The sequence below is a fragment of the Eutrema salsugineum genome, unplaced genomic scaffold, assembly GCF_000478725.1.
Source record: "Eutrema salsugineum unplaced genomic scaffold, Eutsalg1_0 scaffold_17, whole genome shotgun sequence".
NCBI classification, from domain to species: Eukaryota; Viridiplantae; Streptophyta; class Magnoliopsida; order Brassicales; family Brassicaceae; genus Eutrema; species Eutrema salsugineum.
Window position 1 is genome coordinate 2,683,020 of NW_006256852.1, and position 20,181 is coordinate 2,703,200.

Here is a 20,181-nt window from a genome sequence, read left to right on the forward strand (position 1 = left end):
TAGATAAGCCCGAATTTAGAAATAAATTATATAATAGTAATTATATTTAATTTAATTTTGTAGATTATTCAGATGGCTCTCCGGACCAAGAAGTTTCACTACCGAGAGATGGTTGATCTGGACGCTACCGCTCCGTCCTCAGCTACAGGGTCCGCCATCCCAGAGTCCTTGGGAACACAACGTAGCACCGCCTCCACCACACCAGCCGAACCAGCAGCACCAGCACCAGCCGCAGCCCCGATACAGCCTGAACCGTGATAACACCGTATTTTGACCACTTTTATGGATTGATTTGAAATACTTTTTCTATGTTTTTTATTGCTTTCAAGTACCTTTATTACGTTTTTCTAGTATTTGTATTTCCAAGACTCTTTTCAGGAAGCTTAGGGAAAAGCTTAACAAAATGGATAGAAGACCAGATTTTTAGCTCAGAGTCAAACCATCAGAAGTTCACCTCCGATTGAACGCCTTCTCACCGTCTGATCCAGCTCAAATTTGGAGATCAAAAAGATGGAAGTATCAGCTTCCCAGCACACTTTACATCTTGGCAATCAAACGGTTCAATCAAAAGATACGCGAAGAGCAAGATGTCCCGTAAACCAGCTGGCAAGCGTTTCCACCCGCGGCCAACAGGCCATTCCCCGCGGTCACAACCATCCCGACCGCGGCCAGCCATCCATTCCCCGCGGTCACGCACTTCCCGACCGCAGCCAGCTAACTCCGAGTTCGAAGGCCCATTTCTGAAGCCCATATCATTTTCCTAGCCTCAATTCTGGAACCCTAGACACCATAGAGTATTGGAGACTATAAATAAATATCATTTAAGTCGTTTTGAAGGAGAGAAGAAGAGAGACGAAATACTTTACAGAAATTTTACTTTAAACTTTGTTTTTAGGTTTTAGGGAGAGAGAGATCTATCTCTTGAACCCTTGTTCTTTGTTTTTCAATTTCGGTTTCTGTACTACTTTTTAATACTATGTTTTTGATTTCGTTTATCATATCTGAGTAGTTTTATTGTTGGGTCTAAGAGATTTTCGATGGGGATACATATGTTCGATGAGGATTCTATAAGCTATTGAACCCGAATCTTAGAACTTTTTCTTCTGAATTTGTTTTTACTGCATGAGAGTAGCGTCATGAACTAAAATCTGATCCAGATGCTTGGTGACACGAAAGTGTTCATCCAATGTCAGATCTAGTTTGGAAGAGCAAAACAAACATAAGAGTGGAAACCTACCTATGGGCGATTTGTGAATGCTGACGAGTGTTAAACATAATGCATCTCTTCTATTCCAGGGCCAGAGTGGAAACCTACTGGTTAGAGTTGAGAGAGATAGTTGTCTATGATCATGACAGTGGCGTATTCATACGTCCGTGACTCCAGTTCGAAAAATTTAAGATAAGATCTTATCAAATTTACTCTCTAGCAATGTTTTGAATCGCTTATACCCCTGAGAAAACTTCCCTGAACCCCAGCGCCTTCTTTTCTATAAATTTACACCGATTTTCATTCAAGCTTTAATCTAGTATCTTTACTCTTTCAATCGATTTTTATTTAAGCAATTATTTTTAGCCGTTTTTCTCGTTTTTAGTCGTTTTCGTTAAGTTTAGTTATTATGTCATTTTAATTTCCGTATTTTCTCTTTAAGATTCATTTTTACGTTTTAAACATACCACCAAAACCCTCACAAAACTCGCCTGGTTCTAGACTTCCTTACTTTATATTTCTTTTGAAGGCTTTTGCAGGAAAGATCCTCCTTCCCTGTGGATTCGATCCCTAAGTACTACAATCGATCAGCTGTGCACTTGCGGCTATTGATTTCATTTAGGGTAAAACTTGACAACCCTCACACAGACACCACATCAAACCGTATGCCCAATTTACGGTTGAGGATCTTCTACGGCAACCGGGTCGTGGGAGTATGAAGAAAGTCGATCCGGATCAAGCCCCTCAGACGTTTTGGTAAGATTTTCGTTTTTTTAACAAATTTTTGTTTAAAAGATTTATATTTATAATTAATTTAAATATCTAACCAAATTTTTTTTTAATGACAAGGTTTACGACCGATAACGCAGTCGGTCGTAACGTTTCCGACATCATCAAGGGGTTTTTCGTACAATCCCATACCAGCTGAAAGAAGCTGGATCAGGCAACTATTGACACTTGGTTCAAGTGTTTCGCGGTAAGTTATTTAAAATTACGATTTATATTATTATTTTTTATTTTTTACAATAATTACTAACTCTTTTTTTGTAGCAAAATTGACATTGGGAAACTTCCGCACACAAACGTGTGAAGACGGCCTTCAAAGAGAAGGTCAAGTTCCGGCTCAACAACACCGTTTCTGACTGGAAGCGGAAGTGGGAGGTTGACGGCAACAAGGCAAGCCGGCGCCAATGGCCGATATCGTCTGGGAGGGTCTGGTGCACCATTGGTTGACCCCGCACAACCAGACTATTGCCGCCAAGTGTTCCACATTCAGGTATTTTTGTAAATTAAATTAAAATGTGTTAATTTATAATATTATATTTTTAATTAAAAATCTAATTACTAAATTTTTCAGGAACGCTACTGACGATGCAGAAAATCTAAAGAACGTCCCGCACACTTCCGGCCAGGTTCCTTTCACCGGGAGACGACTTATGATGGTAAGTTTTTATTAAAAAGTTTTTTTTTCAATAAACCTTATTTGTCTTATTAATAATTTCAAATTGATTTTGTAGGTCGAAGAAAACGGGGGAGAACTTCCTCCGATGATGAAGGTCTTTGCCGAGACCCATAAGAAGAAAAACAGCCGATTCACGGATCCTCGAGCGGAGGAGATCTACAACGCCGCCTGTGCGCAGATTGAGGAGCGGCAGACGCAGCTCACGTAGCAGGCGTCTCCGACGTCTCCCTGAGCTAGCTCGGTCCAGTCCACCCCGACATTGACGGTGGCGGAGATGGACCAGATCTTCGAAGAGGTAAGTTTAATTTACTTTATTTTTCCTATTTAGTTTAATTTTAACTATATATTGTACTGTTTACATTTTTTCAGGTTGCTCCTCGGAAGAATGGCCGGATTTTAGGGATGGGATCCATCCGTGATGCCCCGATCGCTACAGCGACTGGTCATGTCCGGGCAGAGGATCCAGTCGTTATCCGCCAGGAACTCCATCAGATGCGGACGCAGTACGAGACGAAGATTGACCAGTTGTACGGTCTCTTCGAGATTATGGAGGCCGACAACCCGTTGCTCCAGGTACAGTTGGACAGGGTTGCAGGCAGCTGGAGTCGTCGAGGCATTTTCTTCATCCTCTAGGAAGCAACCACCGGTGCAAAAGGACGAGGACATGATCTAACTAAGCCGGGATCCAGGCGCCAGAAGCCTCCAACCGAAGAGCCGGCAAGGAATCTATGGAGCAAGATGGGGATCCAGAGCGGGACAAAGCGGGGATAGACGACATTAGTTTAGAGTTAGATATTTGATAAATTTTTTTGTAATTATTATAAATTTTTTAATTTTGAATTTTAATTAAATTAAAATTTTAATTTATTTTTTTTTTAATTAAAATTTTATTTCGGATTAAATGTTTTTTTATTTCATTTATGAAAAACGTCGTATAATCGTTGTAATATATTTATTATTTATTTAATAAATCATCGTAAAATAGACCAAATATTCGTCGTATATTATACGATGTATTGTACGACGAATATACGTCAGTGTTTTACGACGGTTTTACGTCAAAAGAACAAAATTTAATATGATCGAATTACGACGACATATACGTCGTATATTATACGACGAACCTACGTCGGTATTTAACGATGACTTAACGACGGTTACGCCGAAAACCAAATTGAGGCAAATCGATGTAAACGTCGTTGTAACCATTACGACGCCTTTACGACGTTCAGTTTACGTCGATGTTACGACGATTTCTAACCGTCCTAGATTGTACGACGATTTTACGACGAAATGACGTTTACGACGAATGAGTTTACGACGATTTCAAAATCATCGCTAGTTCGTCGTAATAGGGCTTTTATAACAAACTTACGATATTTTCGGTCATTGTAAAACAGTGTTTTTCTTGTAATGTCTATATTTACTTTGTTATGAAGGACTCCCTTTCCTACTTACCAAAGCAGCATCTAATGGTCTAATTACAGGGTTCAAGGCGAGCAGAAGTGGTCCTGCAATTACACATATGCTATTTGCAGATGATTCGCTGCTGTTCTGTAAGGCTTCAGCTCAAGAATGTGATCATCTTAATGATATTCTTAAGAAATATGAAAGAGCCTCGGGTCAAGTGGTAAACTTTCAAAAATCGGCTTTTATGTTCACTAAAAGGTATTTATCCTGTCCTGCGAGATTACCTTCTGCAAACCACTAACATAACAAGGGTAGGAGGTTTTGGCAAATATTTAGACCTTCCTGAATACATAGGACGAAATCGGAATGATACCTTTTCCTATTTGTCTTAGAGAATATCACATGAGACAGAAAGTTAGTACACAAAGTTTCTTTCTCCAGCTGAAAAGAGGTAATGCTCAAATCTGTCATTACGGCTCTACCAACATATACTATGAGCTCTTTTATGCTTCCTTAGAAAACACTTAAAATTATGGAAGCAGCCGTGAGGAGATTTTTCTGGAGTACTCAGCAAGACCGAAGCCATATCAACTGGATCGTTTGGGAAAAGATTACAAATCCAAAGGATTAAGGAGGCTTAGATATTCGAGATTTAAAAGACTTTAATATGGCTTTGTTAACAAAGCCGAGTTGGAGATTTAAAAGACTTTAATATGGCTTTGTTAACGGTATATAAATCAAAATACTATGCTAACACGTCATTACTTATGGCAAAACAGACATGGGGATGTAGCTTTGCTTGGCGTAGTATTTTGAAAGAGAACAGCCTCCTTAAAAAAAAAAAAAATTGATGGAATATTGGCAATGGGGAGCAGATTCAGGTATGGAAAGATCCCTAGTTACCTATAATACCATCGATACCTGCTAACGGAATTGGAGCCCATTTATATCCATACCTTAAAGTTAGTGACTTGCTGATTAAGGATGTAGCACAATGGAATGAGCAGAAACTAGCAGCATTATGTGATCCTCGGGATATCCCCTTAATTAAGCTAATTCGACTTTCTATTTATGTGGGTCTATTCTTCTCAAGGGGAGTACACAGTAAAGTCGAGATATAATTTACTCCAGAATCAAAGAGGACAAACTTCTAATAAGCCCACACAGTTGTATCGAGCTAATGGAAACAAAATGTTCCTCCAAAGGTCAAGAAGTTTTGGTGGAGATCCTTCCACAAAGCTTAGCCAGTTGCCGGTAAATTAAAGCAAAAGAGAATTTTGGAGGATACAACTTGTCAAATATGTGGGGAAGCTGAAGAAACGATTGATCATGTCCTATTTCATTGCTGGATCAGCAGAGAGGTTTGGGAACTGGCACTTTTGAATACTCCTACGCTTGATTATATAGACTTGCATGATATTTATGATAACTATATTAAGATCAAATAGTTAAATGCCCATGATCCAACCCGTAATGATGATGCATATCTTGGAATGGCGATTATGGAAGAATAGAAATGACATCATCTCAATGCTCGGAGGTGGCAAATACCTGATATCATTAACAAAGCATTGCTTGATCTTAAAATTTGGCAGGAGGCGATTAAAGCTAGCAAAAATGAAGCCTCAGGAGAGCCAATAATCCACTCCCAGTCTATCCCAACCACCCGACATCAATCAAGGATCAAATAATCTATGCTGTTTTTTGGACACGTCCTGGACATCTATGTCACAAGTAGCAGAAACAGCATAGGTTCTATATCCCAGTGATGGAAGACAGGTGATAAAGGGTTTTTCTAACATTCCACCAATACTCACATCGCAGGATGCAGAGGCTGAGTCCCTGCGTATTGCTGTTACTGATTTGCGAAGACTTGGATATCGGAATGTAATGTTTTGTGGAGACTCTAGTGCCATATACAGGTTTCTTCAAAACGCTCAAGCTTTGGGAAGATTAGCACGTAGATGACATTGCCTTGGAGTGATAATTCTCAATGACATATGGAATATGGCAACAGAGTGTGGATTCACATTTAAGCAAATCAGTCGCAATATCAATGGTGATGCCGATGATTTAGCCAAACAAGCTAGAATTTCATTGCAAAGTCATGTAATCACCTGGATCATGTAACTTGGTTCATAATGAATGAATTAAGTTAACGACAAAAAAAAAGATAAATTTTCTCTATCATTCTTTTATTCACAACATTAAAGGCTAAATTTGTATCGAATATATATAAATTTAGACCGAGTTTACGGTATGACCTTAAAGTCACTTTCTTAAAAACCTCTCAACAAAAGAACATGTTTAAGATGAGCACCACGTTAACTCAAGATATATATATATGGGCCAATTTTTGTTTTTGGGCCGAATGCGCGAGTTTGTACCTTTGTCGTATGTTTTATTTTTTACTTGTTCCTTTGGATCCGACCTCAAAGGTGACGAGATCATTCGAAACAACATGTTCTCCAACAAAGTCGTTTGATGCTTCTTCTTTGATGGACTCCGAGTAATTTTCTTCCTTACTTGCTGCAAAGAAGACCTCATGTCATTTCTAAAACGGTTCTTATGACTTTTCACTCGACTTCCACTAACTTTACTTTGATTAACCAATTTCCTCATTAGAGGAATTCTTTTATTCCATATCTAGCCTAGTGAAGGGCCCAATAATATCCAATGAGGTAAAGAATGTTTTTTGTCTTCTTTGAACCAAAAGTTGCATGGAACTTTTTCCTTCTATTTGGGTTCCAAAATTAGTCAATGATTAGGTCCAACCTAGAAACCAAATCTTGTCGCAGTACTTATTTCGACCATTTTCACACGTAACACAATGATAAATATTTGGTGGTTCTTGTAAATCTGTAATAGGCTAATATCGTATTATGGTGAGATACTCTGTGTAGTTAGAAATGAGCTATTAGTACATTTAATTACAAAACTATCATGACTAGTTTAATATTATATGAAATTAAGACAGGTATAATTCAGGTCTGATAATTCGATCCTATCCGTATCCAACCTAAGTTAGCTTTCAGATAACAGTAATATAACTTATATGTTTGAGTCAAGAACTCAAGATCATTTATCCCAGTAGGTAACGGTATATATAATTACATGCGATATCTAAATTCGTATATAATTTTGTAGTATTCGAAAGTTTTTTATTACTTTAAAAATTACATAAGTTTCCTTTAACTACATGTAGTAGTTACTTGAGAACCCGAACCTAAATCTGACCCTTAGTCGATCTTGTGAGAGTTAGGAAGGTGTATTGAACTAAACATTTGAAATGATTTGAGTTTTACTTAGATTTTAGATAATTTTGATGATTTTAAGGAAGTGGTCATGATTTTGTTTAAAATTATTTGCAATTCCACCTAAAACCATGAGATTTTTTTTTTTTTTTGTATTTTTAACTAAGAAACTCCTCCAAATCCATTTAAAATCTATGTTTGAATAGCATAGGATTTGTCACTTTAATTTAAAGCACTTCAAATGGTTAGTTCAATACACTCCTTTTAGAGTTTACAGACTTCAAATGGTAATTTTTGAAATAATAATATCTTATAAGTTGGAAATGTCTTTTATTGTGTTATAAAAAGTATGAAGGAACGATCCACACGCAAAAATAACCTTGATTAAAGCAGACTAATTTTGTTTAATGTTTTATAGCTGTGTAAAAGTTTAATCTTCTGTATTTTGTTTGTATTTAAGAAGTAATTATAATCATCTTACATTATATCGTTAAATCTTGTGGCGTCTCTTAATGTGTTACATTTGAATTAAGTACTATTTTCCCTATAGAAATTTGATTTGAATTTAAATTATAGATACAGATGTAAGATATGCAGTTATTGATGTTCCGAAAAAAAGAAAAAAGAAAAAAGAAAATGTATATGCAGTTAATTTTTCACCACCATGGCAACTTGAAAGCGACTCGTTGCACATGGTTTGTGATGTATAACACGCAACTAAATTTGTTTATGGGCATATCCGCAATTTGTTGGATCATATGAATAAATAATAACATGGGCATGAATGTGTCCAATAAAAGATATCCACTTGTAAGTTTCCAGTTTTACATATCTCTTTGGATCTGACATTTATCATATATATATATGCAAAATATAGAAAAGAAAAGAAAATTCAGAGAAATGTGACGGTTGAAGCATTGTCAGATTCCTTGGTATTCCGTTTTTTAGCTGAGATTATGTATTTAAACTAACAAAACAGAAAGCATTCTTTTGATTATCAAACAACTATATTGCAAGTGGACTTTATGATAAGATACAATTATTTGAGTTTTTGATCAAAATAACCAAATAATTCCTTTAACGTTTATTGTTTTCTTGTTATTATATTATGGATCTTGCGGTGGAAATGGGGATGTACATGATTTTCTTTTCATTCTTAAAAATACTTTCTTTTTGTCTCCATTGACTAAATATTTTTACATGGGACTTTTGTTACTTGGATGATAAAAAGTTATCAGAAGACTAGTATATATATGTAAAATGGTTCTACTTTTTCTCTTAGAAGTTGGGAATCAAGAGGCGTTTACGCAAACTCGTTGTTTGATATTGACGACACGTCGACACACGAACATGCTCTACTCTATTTGTATTATCGAAATTAAAAGTTCTGAAATCCGTGAATGAATCAACGCATTTCTCAAATGTCAAGTGCCTTGAAAAACTATATATATGATACATTGGAAACACGATTTGATATTATGAATTTTTGTTCAATATTTGTTTTTTTCTTTTGTCAAAATGTTTTTCAATATACGTAATTTACGTTTTTTTTTAAACCTTCTAAACTAACGAAACAGAAAGAGCATATTCAGTTTCTAAACTTTTCTCTCATCGTGTCGCATAGGCGCTTGACTCAGAGAGTTAAGATTATGATCCCTACAAGGCTACAACTAGGAAAACATGTTGAACCGCTATGCAGTAGGGTTTAATGGGTCGAACTCTACTATGTGCACCTATGCACTATGCGACACATTGTGTGAGAAGAAGTGTAAAGGAATAGAGGGAAGATTTTTATTTTTTTTAGAAAAGGCTTAAGATTGTTTCATAATTGTTATTAATGTTCCTTTTTGTTCATATCACCAACCTCTATTTACGATAATGTTGCTCTATAATATTTTAGGATAAATGAATATGGAAAAATGAGGAGAAAAAATCAACATTCATTCTCTTTTTTTTTTCGTGATGGGTCACCAATTGAAGAGTAAATATTTTGTAGATAAAATGTTTTGTCCGGCAAATATTTCAATTTAAAAATATTATCATCATTTGTAAGCGATAAAGTCTCCGAATGTCTTCTCCACGCAAAAAAAAGTTTCGTTATTTCGTTTTCAATTCCTTTTATAATGTAGCTGCATATCCGAAAAATTGACCAATTCTTACCTTAACTTTGAGGAACTATTAAACTCAGACCTGAACTTACCACCCGTGCTAAAACCTATTCAAACATTATTTTAGTTTGAATCTCATACCTGATCTTTACTTTTTGTGTGAAAACCTTCGAGAGCCCTAACAGTGTTAAGTCTCCGTGAAATCAAATCCACGTGGATGACACGTTGGCGACACCGTCGTTCTGAGAACCGCGAAAACACACTCCATTCCAGCACAAAACGACGTCGTTTTATAGCTCTGAATTAGAAGGACGTTGTTTTGCAAGACTCAATTAACAAGGAACCTAACTTCTTCGACGATTCATATAACCCCTTCTCTTTCGATCTCTCCTTCTCAGTCGACTTCTACATCTGTGTTGCTGCGAAATAGGTGTTTCAAAGTCAGATCATTGGTGATTAAGGTGTTGGAAAGATGAGTTACACTTGAAAATTATTATATTTCACTCGATAGTTGTAGATTTTAGGATAGATAGTTGATCTGATTTTTGATTTCTCTCTATTAACTATTCTTCTATTATGTATATAGCATTCAAGTTGTGTAGCTTTTTATGCTTTGTTTTTTTTTCGTTTAGTTTGCAGGAATCAGATGTTAATGAAATGGTGTTGTGAGTGACGATGGTGTGGTGAGATGTTGAAGTTTGCAGGAGTCAGTTTTGTTTAGTTTGCAGGAGTCAGTTTCGAGTTTTTCCCTTTTGGTCGGCTTTGTTTCTTGAGAACTCTTATTGTTTCCAGTTTGTTTCCAGTTAAACTCTATTTTCTTTTTCCAGTTTGATCGGCTTTGTTTCCAGTATCTACTTGTTGTTTCTGTTTGCGGGAATATGGAATGACATTTGGTGTTTTGTTCGGTATTGTTATATGCAGCTTCCTTTCCCATGTGATTTTGCATCAACTCAAAGCAGACACAATTTGTAATCTCAAAAACAGACACATTTTTTCATTAAAACAAACTCAAATTGCATACATTTTTCATACACAAACTAGATACACAAACTAGATAAACGACCATAAAAGAAATTTTTAAAAAATCATGAAAACAGGACCATTATCGTACACAGGCAATGAATCAGATCCTATTTAAAAGAGAAAAAGATGATCAAAAGCATCACTAAACCACATAAAATCACATTGCGCAGGGAATTGGCTACTGCATTACGCTTCTCAATCTCTTCTTTGCAGTTGCAAATCACAGCTTTGAGCTCCCCAATTTCTTTCTCACATCCGATTGACACAGCTTTTATGGCTTCGACTTCAGGTCGATAGTGATTTGCAACCGCCTCACAAGTCCGAGTCTCACAGGCTAATTTATCAATCTCAGAATGAAGATCATGAAACTCTTTTTCAAATCTCTCCACGTCCATTTGCATCTTCTTAATTGAACCATCAACATGTTCAATCTCTTCTACCATACAAACATTTTTTCATTTGAACAGATGGGTCTTGTCCTATTAACAATACACGCATAACTCAGTAAGATCAAATTGATTGAAGAACACTTTAGCATATCAAAGAATCAGAATTACCTCTTTCGACCCATACAGACAGCAACAAAAGAGTCTTCCCGTATTTTGATATGTCTTTGACGTTCTGATTATAGATCCTGCACCACATCTACATTTCAATGGTATTCCTCTTTCTCGCTCACTCCCATCACGTCTGAAGCTTATTCCTTCACCCAAGGATAAAAAAACAACAACTTAGTCCTGAAATTAGATATCACAAACACATAATAATATGAAATGGTTATGGTTTAAGTCCTAACCAGAACTGCTCGAAGAAGACATTTGCTCTTCAATCGTTAATTTTGAAATCCCTAAATCTGTTCGTCGAGAGCTTGAAGATGCAGACAAAGACGAGGCTAAGAGAATTAGAGACAGCAAAAAATGACGTTGTTTACATAATTATTTAGCAAAAACTCAAACGACATTGTTTTGTACTCGAATGGAATGTGTTTTCGCGGTTTTTAGAATGACGCCGTCGTCAACGTGTCATCCACGTGGATTTGATTTTACGGAGACTTAACACTGTTATGGCTTTCGAAGGTTTTCACACAAAAAGTAAAGATCAGGTATGAGATTCAAACTAAAATGATGTTTGAGTAGGTTTTAGCACGGATGGTAAGTTTAGGTCTGAGTTTAACATTTCCTCAAAGTTAAGGTAGGAACTGGCCAAATCCTATTTCAAATGTAAATTACTAAATTCTAATATTTATATGTACGTTATTGTGGTTATTATATAGGGGATGTATATAAAGTTTAGTGGTCCCATTAGAATCTTTTCCCAACGTTTCAAGCAATGACGCGAACTAATCAAACATTATAAATGGAAATCTTATATTATTTATATTTATTTTTTGGTTAAGTCCTATATTTAATGAAAATTTTATCACTATAATTAATTAATTATAATATTAAGGACTATAATATAATATTTAGATACTTTTAAACATGGATGGTGGTGTTGATAATGTTGTTAATAAAAATTCGTAAGATAATTTTATAACTGACATGTTAAATATTAAACATTGGAAGTTATAATAATTAATTTTTCTGACGTAAACTATAGAAAAAAAAAACAAATTATATGGGAAGACGAGCATATTGAGACACTTGGAGCTCTCGAGACTGAATTGCCAAAATTTCAGAAAGAAGTTGGAAGAAAACGTATTTGTAATTGATTTTTTTTGAAACTGTTATAACTTATAAGTCTGCATTGGGATTGTTTCAAGAATAAATATGACACTTTGAGAAATAGGTACGACGTAAAAGAAGTTGGTGAATTTCACCGAACTGTCAGCATACCACAATACTGGTTTGATTGGTAGATTAACCACGAAAAGGTGTAATATTGTTTTCTGAAATTTAAATTAATTTATTATAACTAATAGTTATTGATGTTTACGTTATATCTTTTGTGATTGATTTTCGCAAGAAAAACAATATGCAAAACAAAATCCCACATATATAGTTTATGTGGTTTTTATTTGGCCATCAAGGCAGTATACCACAAGCTTTGTAGTCAACTTTTAATGTGCAAAGAATGTTGAACATGATGAGAGGGAACCAATTGATAAGTCTGTTTCAATAACCCATGATAATGATGGAGATGATTCAAACATTATTTCTACGAGTGATGCGCATCACAAATCATCTCACTTAGAAAATCTCCTCCAGTGTCGTCTATTGGTCTATCAAAACGGTCAAACAGAAAACAGTCACTTGTTATTCCATAACCAATGGCGTTTGAATTGGCGAAACCTTAAAAAAAATATTTGTAATAATTTTTGAGGATCAAACATTTAAATGCACGGTTTAGCATCCTAGTTAACGAATTAAAAAAAAAAATGTAACTGCTCGTGAATAACCACGCTAACATAGGTATTTGGACACGTAGTTGTCAATAATACAGTTATATAATGTTGAGACCATGATAATTTATTAATTTATCATGATATTAATTTATCTATAAATTAATAATTATTAATTTATAGAGAAAATTTACTTTTCGCATATAATTTTTTTTAAAATTATTTTGTATTAATGTTATATTTTAAAATTTTAACAAATCTCATGATATAAATTATGATTAAGAATCATAACTATCATAATAAAATAATTTTTAACACCATATTGGATTGTCCATGTAAAAATATACATGTTCATGAGGTTCTTGCACATATGACCTCAAAATTGAAGTCAAATGCAAATCTAACCTCTTTTTTCTCCCTCTTCAACAAATGCCATTTTCTCCCTACTATCTCCTCACAACCACATATATTCACGAAAATGCCATTATGTTTTCAATTTTTATTTTTTTCTGAAAAATACCAAAAATACACAACCATCCTAAAATATATCACTTATTTACGAAAATGTCATCTTCTTCAATTTTGCTAACCACCATTACCAACCAATTTTGAAGCTCTAAATGTTTGCCCAACCAATTTTGAAGCTCTAACTGCTCATTGTGTCGCTTATAACTTCATTTTACCTACAAATTTCTCTCCAATTTCATCTAAAAAACTCTTTCATGCTCATTTTCATAATTTTCAATTTCATAAATCATCTATTTTTGGAGATTCTTGCATAACAACGACTTAGCTAGTTTGCTATCGGTGCTATACAAAAGTCTGGGTATATGTCAAAGTTAATCGAGTTTAAATTGGAAGTATGTAAACATCTACTTCATTTTCTTTAACATTTAGCTCTGTTTCGCGAAAGCAGACTTCTTTTTCAGTCTGCTAGTCAACGCAAAGGTTAGATTTGCAATTGACTTTTTTCATATTTTTGTAAGCAGACAGACTTCTTGCGAATTGTCCTTTGTAAACAAAAAAAAATCATGTAGACTTCTTTTGCAGTCTGCGAGAAAAAGGTTAGTTTTGCATTTGACCAAAAAAATTGTCGATCTTTGACCTTTATAGCAGACTTCTTTAGAAGTCTGCTAATTCGTAGTTTGACTCGAAAGGTTATTTTTGCAATTGACCAAGATTTTGACCACTTTTGACTTTTATAGCAAACTTCTTTTGAAGTCTGCTACAAAAAAATAAATAGCAGACTTAGAGTCTGCTATTAATTTAATTAAGATTCGGTCAAATGCAAATTTGACCTACAAGCAGACTTCTAAAGAAGTCTGCGCATAGCAGACTTGCTTCGAAAGTCAATATTTTGGTCAATTGCAAAAATAACCTCGAGTAGACTTCTTTTGTAAAGTAGACTTCATAAGCAGACTTCTCTACTATAGCAGACTTCTTTTACTCGTTAGCAGACTTCTATTGCAAAAATAACTTTTGGTCAATTGGAAAAATAACTTTTTCTTCTCGCAGACTGCAAGAAGAAGTCTACTACGAAAAGTCAAATATTTGGTCAAATGCAAAAAATAACCTTTTTTCTAGAAAACTTCAACGTGAAATTTTCCCAGCGGACTTTGAACGGATGTCTGCATTTTTAAAAAATTTTAAAATGCAATTTTATAAAATATTTGTAATGTTTTTTATTAATTTTTTAAAATTGTAAATGCATTTTAGGTATGATTCTTGCACCTGTATGAGTTTGATGTGTTTATGTGTTATAAATATAAAGTTATGAATTTTCTTGATTTAAAAGGTAATTAGCACATCTAAGCAGATTTCTAAAAGAAATTTGTAGACGAAATCTGCTGTTACGTATTAGTACATCATAGCAGACTGCATATGAAGTTTGCCTAATTATTCTTCTTAAAAATTCCATTTTGAAATATTTGTTACTTGTAAAAATGATATTCTTGTTTTGACATGTTTATTTGTTTTTTGTGTTGCATCTGTATGAGTTTGACGTGGTTATGTATTATTTTTATAAAGTTATGAATTTTCTTGATTTGAAAGGTAATTAGCACATCTAAGCAGACTTATAAAGAAGTCTGTAAATGAAGTCTGCTGTTACCTATTAGCACCTCATAGCAGACTGCATAAGAAGTCTGCCTAATTATTATTTTTTTAAAATCATTTTTAAATATTTGTTACTTGTAAAAATATTTTTCTTGTTTTGACATGTTTATTTTTTTTTTATGTTGCATATTTATGAGTTTGACGTGGTTATGTGTTATAATTACAAAATAATGAATTTTCTTGTTTAATTTAGCTTTTAGCGGATTTCTGTAGACTTCTAAAGAAGTTTTAGAAGTCTACTTCATAATATGTGGTAAACGTCAAGTGATTGCTTGCTTATGCTTGTATCATATTTATGCAGATTGTTTCAAAGATTGTAAAGTTAGGTATTTATAAGTTCTGGTGTTAGAAATATCCATTGTTCGTTGTTAACTAGGAATTTTGTGTGTATAAACTCTTAATTTTATGTATCTGAGCTTTTCTTCTATTTGGCTATAAAATTTATTTTTTTCTGAATTTAGAACAATTTGTGGTTTTAGAACTGTTTCTACATTAATATATATGACTTCAAACATTTTGATGTAAACCATGTTTTTGTACATTGCTTCTTCTGTCTGTTTATAAGCTAACATTGTTGTACATATTGATATTCTGCTTCAAAATAAACAAGACATTCTGCATTAAATAGTATATTACCATAAACAAGATATCATACATATTGTATTATATGTTTTTCTTCTCATGGATTAAGAAATCCGTTCACCTAATTGAGTTTTTTTCAGCAAAAGCCAATCAAAGAAGTAATCTTATTTTCTATATTCAAAAATCAAATCTGAAGCTTAATCATAAGAACAAAACAATGCCTCTTGTAGCTTGTGTCACCTCTCTTTCTTAGTCTCCCTCTGCACTTTTTATGTCGCCTCGTCCCACCTGTAATTAATTTATATCATATTCAGGACTTAATTATATAAAATCAAACCACCAAATCTGTCCTGGTTTACTGGCAACATATGGTCATGGAGATGTTCAATCCTAATCAAGTAACCTGATCCGAAAAAACCAAAAGAAAACCAAACCATACCCTCATATGGTTAATATAAAATTCAGCTTTTACATATCTAAAAAGAACCGCAAAGGAATCTAAACCATACTAAACAGAAAATCATATGAATAACTTAATCTGAGATCAAACCAAGATACACAAAAGAGAAACCTGAGGATATAGTACGCTATATCTGTTAATCCCTAATATTATCTTCAATTTTCTTCATGTTTTTCTTTAGAGTTTGAGCAAAACAAGTGACCCTAACTTGGCAACACCGGGTCGAAGCGGAAGAAGCTTTTTCTCGATCAGAACCATGAAAAGCTCAGTTTTTTGCTTGTGAAGCCCAGCTATGAACACTTTCCTCTCTGCTTCTTCCTTGGGAGCTTTCTCTGGCCATCCAATCTTGTTAAAATACGCAGTCATCCTACAAACAAAACAAGCCATCTCAATGAAAAAAAAAAAAACTTGAACACTAAATCGTTGACTTCATGAACTCGAATTTGGTTGTTTAACCTCAATACCTTTCTTTTCCACCACCGATTTTTAGTAGCTCGCCGTACAAATCGACATCCCAGGTAACACCCAAATCTCTCTGCCAAATCACACCGAAACTCGTTGAAGGAGATCCTGTGACCGTCCTTCTCGATATCAACAAGCACTCCTCCGCAATCGAAGAGAAGAGCGGAGGGGAGAGTCGCCGGAGAAGACGAAGCAGAGCAGGTGATTCCGCCGGATCGAGATGCTATGGATTTCACCAGTTTTGCTCTAAAACCGTTTGAGTTCAATAACACCTTCGATTCCAACATATTCAACAGATCTGAAATCCCGTTGAAAACCAAAATCAGTCACAAATTTGAACAAAAAACGAGGAGACAGCAAATCTGAAGAAGAAAGAAAACAAACCAGGAAAAGCTAGCAGAGAAGCCATGAAAGAGAGAGCACAGCGCCGTTTTACAGAGAAGGAGTCGAGGGTTTCTAGTTTAGGGTAACAATTAGTATGTCTCATTTATATAATAGGTTAAAAAATATCCGGTTAGGTTAATTATTTTCGGTTTATGTACACATTTTAATTTTAATTCGGGTACGGTTTATGCAGACTTCTTAAATTAGTCTGTAACCCTAAATTAAAACCTATAATAAAGATATTTATCTTTGTTGGTTTAATTTGAATTGGTTATATTACTTTTAATTTATATACATCAACATTGTTTATATTTGTTTTATGAAAACAAATTTCAGCTTAAATTATTTTTTATATAATTTTTAAATTAAAATATAAAGTTTAAAAATAGAGTAGACTTCTTTTGTAGTCTGTAACCCTAAATTAGAATTATTCACTTTTGATGAACATGTCATAAGTTTAAAATTTATAAAAAAATCATGGCTGCTATCAATATTACTGATGATAAAATTAAAGATAATACTACAATACATTTAAAAACATTTAAATGTAAGAAAATCAATTATCACGTCAAAAAATCATCATAAATGTTGAATATATATAGTAAAAAAGCAATAAAAGCTAGTGATATAATAATTAGAGAGATAAGAACCAATGAGATTTTAAATTTAAGTAAAAACAAACACATTAGTCATATTTTAGAATATTGTATTTATATATATTTGCATAAATTTATATCATTATTAATTTATATTTTTGTTGGGATCATAAATTTATATTAGGGTTTCAAAAAAATTATTATCTTATTATTTTATCGAATTTGATGGATTTTTATATTGGCCCGACTTGAGACCAGCAAAATTTATTAATTTATAGTGATTATTAATTTATCGAATATTAATTTATAGAGGTTTTACTGTATAATGCTAATATAATGAGTGACAAAGGGGTTGCAATTGGACACTTATATTACATTTTGAGCATATGACGATATCATGTATAGCTGATATAACAAGTTTGTATTTAACACTATAGTTTCCAGCAAGTAAATTACATCAAATAGGTAAATCGCAAGCTTTGTTTATATCTCTAACGTGGTTCAGTTTCAACTTGAAACAATGTCGTTGCTCTTGAATAAAATCATCTGGCATGTCCTCCGTGGCTCCGTCACCGTACATATGGTGGTAATGATATCCCCTCTATAATTACTGGCATTGCCTTTAATACAACCAATTGGAGCACAAGACATAATTCTTGGACGGCTACATCCGCTGGGCAACGAAAATGTTCCCCATGGATACGTAAGGAAATCATCGAGATTTTCCACCAATCTCTGTGTGGTCCTTCAATAATTTTAACATGCAGATAGTACTTCCTAGGTAGCAACATACAATAAACGATCGCTAGGCAAGCATACCTCAGCATCGTTTGCATTTTGCAAACACATTGCCTATTTAGAAGTAAGATAACTATTTTCAACCGTTACATTCTCTTGAAGCCCTAAAAGTCTCCACTTGTCCTATGTCTTGTTGTTTCCGGGGTGCATTTTCTTCTCTTTTTAGTGCATTTATTGGATATTTTTCACATTGAAGGCCGATCACAGTGTTAAATTTCCAAAGAGAGAATATGATTGGAGTTCCTTCAAATTTGACTCATATCTTGTTCTCTTTTGTAATATCAACCTGTTTACAGAGTCAAAATATTCCAAAGCCTTTGGAACAGGCTGGTTTTGAGGAGATTTTCAGCAATTTATCAAAGAAAAATTAGCTGAAAAAATTCCAGTTCTTACTCTTCAAGAGCGTTTTGATGGTTTGAATAAAAAAAAAATCATTTTGGTATATGTTGATGCGCTTTTCTAGTAGAGCCTAAACGGCTGAAATCAGACACTGCAGAAAGTCTAAATCTTTCATTTGTGTTGGGGTTGGATTTCACCCTAATAAGTTTAACTGTCCAAAAACGAATAAGTATAAAATGAAGGATACTAGACTCATGTCCACTAAACAGACTCGAGCTGCAACATAAGTTGAGCCGAGCCGCGCCGCGACAACAAGCCCAATCAGGAAAAGTCGCACCGCGATAATGGGCTCAGTTGGGCTGATCCGCACTGCAACAACGGGCTCAATTGGGCCGAGTGCTGAAGTATAGTTTGGGCCGAGCCGTGAGAATGAGCAGATGGGCCGAGCTGAAAAAGAAAATGAAGGGTGAGCCACATTGCAAGACGTTTGGGCCGAGCCGAATGATATTCAACGTTTAGCAGACCTAGCCACGGAGGATAAAGCCCATGCAAAACCCTAAACGAGATGTTGATGCGGCGGCCGCACGAGACGATAAGATAAGAAAATATTTCAAAAATATTTTCTGAGATTTTCGGCTAGACGGTTTATAGATTCTGTATAAATAGTCGATACAGACAATTCATTATGTAACTTTTGCAACCTTAAGCAATAAGATTAACCATTTTTCAAAGCAAGTAAAAAAAATTTCGATCTTAATGTTTTTGTGATAAATTGTAGAAATTTTGGATCCTTTAAGTTTTCTTTAATAAATTTTTGTATATAAGTTTTGGCTCAAACATTTTTTTGAAACAAATTATTTTGATTACGAAAAAATTGGAAGAGGCTTTGGAATATTTTGACTTTGTAAATAGGAAGTAGGAACGGAAAAAGAAAAAACATTCAGTGATGGTCAATTCGTTTTTACATCTATTCCGACACAATTTTTTTAAGATGCCAAAAAGGAACGGAAAAAGAAATCTGTTTACCCCTAAGTTTTTTCGGTTAAATTTGTTTTTAATTTTGTTTACATCGATTCTGATATAACTTTTGTTTTCTAAAGATTGTAAAAAAGAATGAAAGAAGAAATCCGTTTACCTATAAATCTATTTGGTAAAATTTGTTTTAATTTTCTCGTTACCGAATTGATAGTGTAGGACTAAGAAAAACCTTTTGTGATGAATAATAACCAAAAAAACGAATTTTCCTTATCATTTTATCATCGGATATTACAGTTACTAAAATATTATATATATATATATATATGTTGTATACAAATAAATTTACTTTTCGTAAGATAATAATTTTTTAATGTATAAAAATGTTTGAGTATTTTATGCAAGGAATCATAATAATCAATGTTCAAAAAATCGCTAGACGATGGCTAAGAGGTGATAGGAGACTAGTGTATAGGCGGATTAGTCGGAGACTAAGCGGAGCCTAGGCGTTAGCAAAATTTTTGTTAATTTTTATAAATTTTTCTATTTATATATCATATTTTTTAAAAAAAAATAATTGTTTTCTTAAAAATTATTTTATCAAAATTTATGTTTGAATAAAAAAGTAAGGAAAATTAATAAATAAAATTATAAAATAAAATTCA

At 33.9% G+C, this 20,181-nt stretch overlaps 1 protein-coding gene and 1 pseudogene across 1 annotated transcript; both read right to left on the minus strand.

Moving 5' to 3' along the window:
* Positions 1-10,518: 10,518 nt before the first annotated feature.
* LOC112087494 lies at positions 10,519-11,282 on the minus strand (annotated as a pseudogene).
* A 4,857-nt stretch (positions 11,283-16,139) lies between these two features.
* LOC112087496 (CBBY-like protein) lies at positions 16,140-16,711 on the minus strand. The gene is made up of 2 exons (XM_024157410.1): positions 16,512-16,711; positions 16,140-16,329 (listed from the first exon to the last, which is right to left on the minus strand). The coding sequence occupies exons 1-2, from the start codon at positions 16,709-16,711 to the stop codon at positions 16,140-16,142; spliced, it is 390 nt and encodes a 129-aa protein (XP_024013178.1).
* Positions 16,712-20,181: the final 3,470 nt, after the last annotated feature.

What these genes read in the sequence shown, in the direction of transcription:
- LOC112087496 (XM_024157410.1), bottom strand. Translation starts at nt 16,711, where the DNA reads ATGTTGGAATCGAAGGTGTTATTGAACTCAAACGGTTTTAGAGCAAAA. An exon ending in ATCTCCTTCAACGAGTTTCG is followed by an intron (nt 16,330 to 16,511) that starts GTGTGATTTGGC and finishes TTTTGTTTGTAG; the next exon opens with GATGACTGCGTATTTTAACA.